At 43.4% G+C, this 11,335-nt stretch overlaps 1 protein-coding gene across 1 annotated transcript; it reads right to left on the reverse strand.

Annotated features, from left to right (window-relative positions):
• Window positions 1-145: 145 nt before the first annotated feature.
• On the reverse strand, window positions 146-2,039 carry LOC141911941 (putative tubulin polyglutamylase TTLL9). The gene has a single exon (XM_074803061.1). The coding sequence runs from the start codon at window positions 1,915-1,917 to the stop codon at window positions 541-543; it is 1,377 nt and encodes a 458-aa protein (XP_074659162.1). The 5' UTR covers window positions 1,918-2,039; the 3' UTR covers window positions 146-540.
• Window positions 2,040-11,335: the final 9,296 nt, after the last annotated feature.

Below are 11,335 nucleotides of genomic sequence, written 5' to 3' on the forward strand. Positions count from 1 at the left end.
CTGCCTAATCAAGTGTTCATTAAAACACAAAATTCCTCTCCTCCTCCTGGTGCTATTGTAGGTACCAGGGATAAAAGAAAAAAAAAACAACAAAAAATTACTCAATATAATTTTATTAATAAATAAATAATTTAATCATGGTAAATCAATGGTTTGAACTTCAGATGAAATAACAAGGTGCTTTATGATTAAAATGAAATATATAATCTTTCAAATTTCAAATTACACGCTATAACAATTAACGCAGCCTACACCTCCCGAATATGGGGTGGATCCAGGGTCTGATTCAGAGAGGAGTGCACCCCTTAATAGGGCGTATAAATTAAATGGGCACCCCAAAGAAATTTCATCAGAAAGCATTTTCAGGTTTTTTTTTTTGAATTACGGAGAGAAGCTTAAATGAATCTGAACTTTTTTGGAATCAATTTAATGTTTTTCGTTTTCCCGCATAATTTCAGGGTAACTTGACATTTTTAGGGGGTGCTTCCCCTGCACCCTCCCCTCGGATCCACCCCTGCAAATTCGCTCTCTGTCCGGGTGTTAAGATCCAGCAGCTGCTGTCGCCGCGGTAACTGCTGCAGCCGCTGCCGCTTTTTTCGTCGCTTGCAGCTGCAAACTTTTATACAAACGTTTCAACTGTAATTTACGATCGTTCCAACAACCGAGGAACGAATTCGTCAAAAACGCCGGGTTACTCAACGTGTCGATGCCCCCTTCGTTAAACATCACCGGGCCGTCGTCCCAAATCATATCGAACCCACCGACGCGTCTCTCTTTACCCGTCAATCGACCTTCCATGTCGATGACGTTCATCACGTCGTCTAGGAGACCGTATTTCAGGTCGTAGTCCTCCTTGCTGCTGGCGGTCAGCGACGGCGACGCATTAACCTCGATCAACCACGGCTTCAAACCGCGATTGAGCAGAATATCGTAACCGTAGAGCTCGAAACAATGCTTGTCGTTGATCATCGTTTTTTGAACGCTTTGCAGACTTTTGACGAATATATCGTCGATCGCGCGGAAACACCGTTCGACGGCTTCGACGCCGTGATGCGCCGTGAGGTAACCGCGTAGTTGTCGCACCGACCACTTACAACCTTTCTCCGGATCGTAGTCGGGCGCCGTTTTCTGAATGGCGACGTTCGTCAAGTGCACGTAGTTGTCGTCGATCGAATCGAGCGAGAATCGCGTGTTGGAGAATCGCGCGAATCCGCCGCGGTAAAGCCACGCGCGAAGCGGTACGTACGACGTAACCAGGACGTAAACGCGAAGGTCGAATTTTCGACCGCCGATCAGATACGGATCGTCGATATAACGCTGTACGACGTACGTCTCCGGACCCGGGTTATTCGGATCGCTCGGCTGACTGAACGTCTCGCCTTTCTTCCAGTCGATTATATCCTTCAATTTGCGGAACAAGAATATCCCTTTACCCTGCGCCTTGGCGACCGGTTTCATAATCCAAATTTGTCCGGGCTTCTTTTTGAATTCTTCGACGAAAATATGATATTCGGACGGAACTTCGAATGTCGTCGGGAAAAAATCGCATTTCTGCGCCTCGACCTTTCCGTGCTCGCGTTCGATTTGTTTGCGCATTCGCTTCAGGTTTTTCACCATCAGATTTTTACGCGTCAATTCGTAGTGATTGCGAAAGTGGCAAAGTTTCATGTGCTCTTCCAAGTACGAATGGTCGAAGTATTCTTTCATCCAGATGACATCGCACCAGTAGATATCCCAGTCGCTGCCGCCGCCGCTGCTGTCGCTGGGAACTTCCTGCCAACCGCGACCGCGCAACACGTCCAATATCGTGTTCGTAAAACCGCATTTGAATCTGACGACTCCGCCGCGATCGGCCGCCGCTATTTTCCGCGGCCCTCCCCGACCCGTATACGTCGACGTTTTCGACTGCTTCGACATTTTAACAATTCACCTTCAACCCGTCTTTTAAACGAACCCCCATATATGGATGATTACAGTTTTTAAAGGCGTCAAAACTGGTGGAATTTGCCACTAATTCAACGCTTTTGCGATGGTCGTTAGGGACGCCATTGTGATGCGTATTCGTTCACGGACGGGTTCGGCCGGTCGCAACTTATGGAGCGAGGGTCGAAACCCACATTTCTTCTCACGCTCGGCGACGAGCCGCGCACATCCGACACCGGGCGGTGTTTCGTCGAAGCAGGGAAGTGTGATGATCTCATCACACTTCCCTGGTCGAAGACTCAAATTTCAAACGTCTCAACAAATCCGTTTTCTCCTTGCCAGGGGCGTAGCCAGAAGGATATAAAATTTTCTGAGTGCCATTTTTCATTTTGTCAACGAGGATAATTGGTGGATTTCAGTGCAGAGCGACCCCTTCATGATGTATTGTGATAAACCGTCCTTGGGCTTCTGGATTTGCCTCTGCTTGCAATGATCAAATCAAAACCTCTCGAAAATAATCAAAACCCCTCAAAAATAAAACGAAAACAACACTAAAATTTCGTATTAGCATTGTATATATATATCTATATATATATTCAGATGCATATATTATATTATCAGCAATTTATATTTTTCATGTCCCATAAATCTTTTTTTGTATTAAAAACCTTCATCCAATGATGATAAAAAATCTCTCTCTCTCTCTCTCTCTTGTTTTTTTAAAACGAAATTTCAGAAGAAGAAAACGAAAAGTCGATTTCAAAATAGAATTGATATGAAAACATGCACAAACAGAAATTGATGATGAAGTCACATCCTCCTAAAACTGCAGCAGCATAAGCACATTAAATGTAAATACGTCGTTGATTATTAGCAATTACAACAATTAAAACCGTTTGTATTCCTAAAACTAAACTTATTGCTTTGTGGCAAATAGCATCCTCGCTTGCCAGGGTTTGATTGCCTCTCGCCAGACGCGAAAACCCTGGCCGCGGCAGACGGGCTTTACCTTCGGCGAGAGGCGATCAAACCCTGGCAAGCGAGGATGCGCAAATAAATGACTGTTTGCCTCCAATGATCCATCAGCATTTGAAGACCCCTGATCCAGGACTCAGTTCCAGAGTTTACATTTAACTCATTGAAAATGAACTAACTCTACGTCAGAATGACCCAGTGTCAAATCTCAACTGAGAACCATGGATCCGAGAACCCGAGGCTAGTTGCATAATCAGGGCTCAGACTTAAGACCAGTCTAAGATCATTTTAGTTCTACAGCCAATCTAACAACTTAACACCAGTCCAAGACCAACTTAGTACTATAGCCAAGCCAAATTTAGTTCTATATCCAATCTAACAACGTAAGACCAGTCTAAACTCATTTTTGGCGCTACGGTCAATCTAACAACTTAAGACCAGTCTAAGCTTATTTTGGCTCTACGGTCATTCTAACAACTTATGACCAGTCTTAGCTCATTTTAGTTCTATAGCCAATCTAACAACTTAACACCAGTCAAAGACCAACTTAGTACTATAGCCAATCCAACTTTAGTTCTATATCCAATCTAACAACTTAAGACCAGTCTAAACTCATTTTTGGCTCTACGGTCAATCTAACAACTTATGACCAGTCTTAGCTCATTTTGGTTCTGTAGCCAATCTAACAACTTAAGACCAGTCTAAACTCATTTTTGGCTCTACGGTCAATCTAACAACTTATGACCAGTCTAGGCTAATTTTGGTTCTGTAGCCAATCTAAGATCTTATGAACATTCTAAGCTCACTTCGGTTCTACAACCAATCAATCATCTTAGTCATGACTGTACAACCAGCCCGAGGAGGATCATTTTCAATATCATTACCCCAGTAAAATAACATGCACATATATCTTACACATTCATTCAGAGAATGAAAAACCGCTCCCAATAATTAGAAGAAAAAAAAAACCGGAAAAAAATTTATTACATCTTCACAACATGTCATGATCGTAAAAACAATAGTGTTGCTTGGCAACGATAACGCCACATTTTCAACAATTGATATTTTTCTAAAAATCGGATATAAAAACGTCGACGAATTCTACTATTTACGCGTTTCGCTACGTACGAGTATAATCACGTAAATATTCGCCACTAGGTGGCAGCTCATGCACGATTCGACGATTATTGATTATTATTATTGATTATTGCGATAATGTATGAAGTAAATGCCGAAATAAAATGTCATTAAACATATTTACACAAAATACAGGTGACGAAATCCCCGTCACAAGATACGCCGGATCCAGTTCCACAGTTTTGCGAGATAGTTTTAGTTTACCGAGTTGAAATCAGTTTAAACTTAATACAACAGGTTCAAAGTGTTGAGTTGAGGCTGTGGGATAAGTCATAAAGGCACTTTTTCGATAGGAAATGTACCAAGTAAGCACTTTTTAAGCACTTTTGCAAGACAGCCAGCAGAGACACTCGCGAGAAAGCCAGCGTTCTTATCTACAATGTGAATCTTTGAATCTATGGTCGGAAAAAAATTTGGGATACCGAAAGTCAAAAGTAAGCGCTTTGGAAGCATTTTGAAATTTGTGTGAAAATTAAGTACACTTTCTAAAGCCCTTTCTAAATATTTTTTTTTTCGAAAGCACTTTTAAGCACTTATGGGAGACTAGCTATGAATCTTTGTAACATCGAGTAAACTGATAACCCCGTGGAACTGGATCCTGACTTATAGAACACGGTCATGGAAGGGTTGTATTCGACTCGGTCGATCCGACTCTGAACGAAGATTTTTGCAGATATGATTTCTAACACCCAGGATCCAGTTCATAGTTGTGAGTTAAGATTTGACTCATTCAAAACAGGGTTGTTGCGGGTATTCCAATTTCATTTCCATAACTTGTCTGTACCCAGACAATAAAATTTCTTTACCCTAAGTTACACATCCCTAACCTAAAGCCTAGCGCACATCGACACTGCGATTGGAGACAACTAGTTGCTACCTAACGATTACCCCGCGCACATCGAAATCTAGTTACAACCGGTCAGTTGCAGCAACTGCATGGCGCGTGTCGATCGTCGAGATCCAGAGCGCGCACATCGACGGATATGACTGCGATTGAGTACAACCAATTGCTCAAAAGTAGAACATGGGCAACTGGCTGGAACTGGAGATAGATCGACGCTTACCAATCGTAAGCTCGCTCACATCGACACATTCAAGCAACTGATCGTATCCAGCCAGTTCCTCTCATGCGCCGAAAACTGCCTTGCAACTAGTTGTCTCCAATCGCAGTGTCGATGTGTGCTAGGCTTAAAACAGGCAATAAAGGCCCAGTCAAAGCAAACACTGCAAGTGCCAATAGTGATACTATTGACAATGTGTTTTCATAAAGTTTGTTATATGAATTGTATAGCAAGACATTTAGGCATATAGCCTAAAATAAGATGGACAAATTTATTTTGAGACCATTTTCTGATTTTCCATACCCATAGAGAGTGAAAAAAAAACAAACAAAATTTCCATCACTTTTCAAGGGCCTGGAAAAAGAAATTCACAAGTTCCAAAACCCACGACTAAAATGAACTAATTTTAACTCAAACTGTGGAATCGGATCCCAAAGTTTTTCGATGTAGCCCAATTCTGCAATTGACGAAATATTCAACCTATTAGTTAATCGTCTAACAGTTTCAGGATTTCAGTTTCTAAACTGCATCATCAGAGTAAATTTCACTTAAACACCGTTGTAAATAGTTGAGTTGTTTCCAGTCGTGATGAATACCGTATTGAGAGAAACCCACGATATCAATTCGAGCAACTGTTATTATTTCGGATTTTTCCACCCATCTTCCGAGTTTATTTGAAAAAAAAAAAAATCATTTTCAAAAAGGAAAAAAAACCAATAACAGTTGCTTAAATTGATATTGTGGGTTTTTCTCAATGATAAACCTAACATTGCTAATAACTATGTACTTCTTTTAAAAGTTTTGAAAGAAGGTTTCTAGTTTCCCCTTTTCTCTTTCGATTGGTGGATTTTAGACTTTTGTATCAAGTTATACAATGACTTGTCTACTTACTTTAAGTCTACTTTAACAACTTTTCAAAGCAACTTAACAACTTTTAACGAAGTCTACTCCGAGGGCATCCCCCCGTCGGGTACAGAGCTCTTACGGCTCTTACGGCTCGGGGATGTCCTCCTCAAATATGTAAATTTTCAATTAACATGTAGTAATCGAAGAAAATTTTTATACCCATGTTCACATACTTGAGAAAATAAATTCATTCATTCATTCATAACAACCCATCCACCAAAAAAAAACCGGGGCGATAAAACCAGCGGCTAGATTCGTATCCATTTCAAATATCGTTTTAATCCGATACCAGACACCGGGTGAAATTCAACATGAAAATGCAGGCAAACAAAACAAAGAAATAAACGTTATATTGCAATGATTTTTTTTTCAGGAAGGCAACCGATTATGTAAGGGGCTGAAGCTTTCCTACATTGTTAAGTATCAATAGACATAAGCGAGATAATAGACATTCACGAAACAAAGTCACCGGTAACCTTTTAGGCGCGTCTGCACCGCAGTGCGGTGTATAAATTAGTGATGAACTTTGCCAGTACACAACATCGCGGCGTATTGATGTTATTAGTTTTTATCTCTTTTGAAAGATGGCAGTAACTTATGATCATGGTGAAATATTAGTAACTAACGATACACCGCGCCGCGGTGTAGACGCACTATAGCGGTATGCCCGTTATTCAACACACTGGGGTGGAATTTTTTAAAATTTTCAAATTATCTCCAGCACTATATGGTATTGATTAGTCAGCACTGAAAGGGTTAAGAACAAATCACATTGCAATCAAATTGCAATCTCAGACATTTTCGTTGGATCATTTTTTTCCGCGTTTTTGGAGCCGAAATCAACTCAATATTCAGCCGTTCAACGAGCGGAATAACTAAACTTCAGTTACCGGACTCCGTTACGGAACAAACAGCCGTGATCAACAACTGTTCCTCAGAGGCGGCAGGGGTTAGTTCATTATCCTCGTCTCCGTATCGCTCGACAGAGCCACCCATTATTTGCGGTTGCGGAATGAATTCACAATCGCCGGAATTCGACGTAGCAGCAGACGCGTTAATCGTCTGATCACCATTGCCCGGACCCGTGGTGCCATCTATTGTCTGCGGCGATATCGTCATAGATCGTGTTTCGGCGTCGTTAACAATAACGCCCCCTATAGGAACCATGGTAGCTACCGATTCACCGTTATTCGCGATGTCGTCGTCCTGTTGCGAAATCAGCGCCGAAACGGCTCCGCGAATTTCATCGTTTTCTTCCTCCTCTTTACCGCCACTGCCAGGTGGCAACAGCAGTGCAGCATTACCGCCACCAGGTGGCAGCGACGCATCCTCGTCGACGGACAGAACATGAACTAACGATGGGATATCTCCGGCCGTCGCGGTCGAGAACGATTCCGAGACAGACGTGGTGGCGCCACCTACCGGTGATACATCTAACATGATCGGCGATGCCGTGAACTCCGACTGCAGCGCCACGTCCGTACCGATATTCCTGCTGTCGTCATCGTCGCCATGGCGATCAGCCTCGATTACCGAATTGATCACCGATTCAACGTGTTGCAGAGTCTCGTGGTTACGATTATCGTTGACACCAGGGGGCGCTGTACCGTGACCGGCGGCCGACGCGACGATGACGAGTTTTCCGTCGTGAAACGTCGCCGAGCTCCCCCCGGCTCCGCTCATGACGACCAGACCCTCGTTTCCTCCTCCTCCGCACGTGCTCAGTACCTCACTACCGCTGACAACGAGGTGCATCGCGTCCGGGTTACCGTGGGAACCGGGCGGAAGCACAATACTGATCGGTCGTTGCGTGGAGGTCGTAGGCGGCGCCACCGGAACGGTCAGATCGCCGTCGGACGGGAATTCCGCGTTCAACATGGCCGCCGTCGTCGCCGCGGTGATGGCCTTCTGTTCGGCGACGTGATGCGTTTTGACATGCTCGTGAAGCAGGTCCTCGCTCGCGAAAACCGTCTTACAATACAAACAACTGAAACTACACGTCGTCGCCACGGATACTCCGCCTGTCTGCACGTCAACAGACGAATCACCTCGGTGAGTCTTCGCGTGAATCTTCAACAATCCGAGATTCCCGAATCCCTTGCCGCAACCGCACACGTACGGACGCTCGCCGCCGTGTACTTTCATGTGCGCGGTCAGGTTGCCGCGGTTGATGAACGTCGACGAGCAGACGTTACACTGGTGCGGACGCGCCGACACCGTCGACGTATCGTGACTCGATTTCACGTGTCGGTGCAGGTCGACGCGCGACGCGAACTCCGTCGCGCAAACCCCGCAGCGGAATCTCGCCGGCGGCGACTGCGTCGGAGTCTTCGACGGCATCGTCGACGTCGCCGTTGTCACGGCGACGCCGCAGCAATGTTTCTCGAATAAATGCTTCTGCAGACCCTCGTTGTCGCTGAACGAAGCGCCGCACGACGAACACTCAAACGATTTACGCGCGGTGTGCGTCAATAGGTGGCGCTGATAGCCGCCGTTGTGGGTGAATACACGACCGCAGTATTGACACGTGTAGCGGTCGGACGCGTGCGTTTTGATGTGCAATTTCAGGAACTTGACCTTCGTGAACTCGCGGTTGCAGAAACTGCACTGAACCGGTTTGCCGGGTTCCTCGACCGGGATGTATTTATCTAGATCATTCGAATCTGAAAAATAGCGAAATCAATTTAGAGATCTCAATTAACCACTGATATTCCTAGAGGTAACTATGGCATGTAGTGAGGATCCACCGGGTGTCGCTAGTGTGCTGTAGCAAATCAACTACTGCAGCAATAGATTCCACTTATGGGTAGTGAGGATCCACCAGGTGTCGCTAGTGTGCTGTAGCAAATCAACTACTGCAGCAATAGATTCCACTTATGGGTAGTGAGGATCCACCAGGTGTCGCTAGTGTGCTGTAGCAAATCAACTACTGCAGCAATAGATTCCACTTATGGCAAGTGAGGATCCACCAGGTGATGCAGTAGGACATCAACTACTAGTGAGGATCCACCAGGTGTCGCTAGTGAGCAGAGTGAAATCAAAGGCGAATTTATCTTGTCAAATCAGATTCGATTTTCCTAATCATAATTTGCTAGTCGCCTGTAATCTAATCAAATAAGATTTGCACAACAGGATGAATTTGACGCCTTGTTCCAAACGGCTGACAAGAAAATACTGTCCCACTTTTTAAAATATTTTTTCCTAATAATGAGTTTCAGGTTTCTTTTTCAGTTTTGACATTTATATCACTGTTTTTCGAAAACAATTTGTGAGTCTAACATCTTCAAATTGTATCAAATCACCTACGGGGGTGATTAGATGATTTGACAAATAGATTTGAATTTGATACCATGTTAAATTAAAAAATTAGATCAAATTTAATTATGACAAGATAATAACGATTTTACTTAAATCAAATTTGATTTGACGTGATAAATTCGCCTCAACTTCTGCAGCAATAGAGAATTCCACTTGTGGCAAGTGAGGACCCACCAGGCGTCGCTATAATTACCTGGTATTTTTAGCACTTCTGATTGGTTGATCGAGTTTTGAATTGAAGGCGATGAGACACAATCCGGAACCATCTGAAAAATACAAAATAGATTTCAATTTGAATAAGAAGATGCTAATTTTCAATCTATGATTCAGCTATCGCCACCTGGGGGCGATACTCGTACCTGTGAAGTCACGATTACGTATTCAGCGCCGTTTGAACTAGATTTCTGGCCGTCTATCTCCATGGCGACAGTGGAAGCCGGGTTGATAACAACCGATGCTTTCGGAGACTGAACATCACCGGATAGTATCACTGATACTTCATCGTTGCTATGGCGACGTTTCTTAGCGACGAGCTTCGGATCGAGGCTAATAACGGGATTCTGAAAAATTATTTGAAAATCGTCTAAAATATTTTTGCGATGAAATTCAGAGGCAAGTTGAACATATTGTACGCCGGGGGTGGAGGGATGAGCGATACCACCAGCTATTTTCCGGCAGGGGTATAGGTAGGGTAAGAGATGAAGAGTTGAGTTCATAATGTTGGTAGTAATAATGTAAGCGAGTAGGGTGAGTACAACCGCCAAATAAAACGCCCGAATTTTCAGCTCCGTTTCTCAAACCCTCTACCAAACTCTCTTCTGCATCCTTTTATAATATGCATACGTAATCAGTGCGATCATCAGCCAATCAGAATGGAATAACATCATTTACAGCTCCATCAATGTTGTCTGTTTCATATTGATAAACTGGCAATGCTTCAAACTTGTCTACGGCTAAAAAGCGGCCTAACTAACTCATCTCTTTGGCCTAACTCTTAGAGGCTATAACTCTTTTGAGCAGACTTGAGTATGGCCTGGGTGATGATGATGATGCTGTCAAACTCAGTCAAAAAGTGACCAGGATTTTTTATCTAAATGAAGACATAATCAAATGGCAGAATGGGACCTTCTTGTGTGTGTTGACTTTAATAAAAATGTTGGCTTCCTTTCATTTTGGCTATTTTCTTCCGTGGACTTCTCGTCGTGTGGCGGAGTGTGAGTGGTTTTTTATTTAGTGGTTTTTTGGCTTGAAATTTAGCGTTGATTCGAGAAGAAAGGAATGAATTACCTCCATATCCATCTGAGTTGTAGCTTTCCTCGTCGTCAATTCAATTACAACCAGTCGGCCACATTTTACAATTCGTACAGCTGAATTTTTAACGTCGAGACGGAAATTTTTTACACATCTTTTTGTTCTCCACAAATCACCATTACAGTCGACCGGTGCTGCCACCTGTCAGCATCGCGCTAAATACCGACGAGAAACTACCGCCGTTGAATTGTTCATCGGGTTCGAGCCCCGATAAAACCACACTGCCCGAACGAGTGGTTGATTGAACCAATATTATATTCAATACCCACAATCAACCGTGGCCCCGTCGGAATTTAACTCTTTTGAGATAAAACTTTGCCATTGAGTAATTCAAACTTAACCATAGCTGCATGTGGCACAGGGACTTGTCACGACTGATAATGGATGAGACCAATGATGGGGGTACCAGTATCCCTGCAACTGTATAATAAAATAACAAGGGTGGCAACAAATTTTCAATCTGACAATGACTTATCCACTTCAATCGACTGTAATTCCAAAAATTCTCAACCGATTCACATGAAATAAGCTTTAATACAACCTAGAAGACTTTCTGCTTCGAACGAGCCTACAACCACCACTCTCCGACAATTATCTCACAACGAAATCACCTTTTTTTGACGAGAGATAGCTCAAAATGGAGGTGTACCGATTCTATGGTGGACAGCAAAATGGTCGTTTTTTTCAATTCAAACGATGATTTC

The sequence above is a fragment of the Tubulanus polymorphus genome, chromosome 10 (genome assembly GCF_964204645.1).
Source record: "Tubulanus polymorphus chromosome 10, tnTubPoly1.2, whole genome shotgun sequence".
Taxonomy (NCBI): Eukaryota; Metazoa; Nemertea; class Palaeonemertea; order Tubulaniformes; family Tubulanidae; genus Tubulanus; species Tubulanus polymorphus.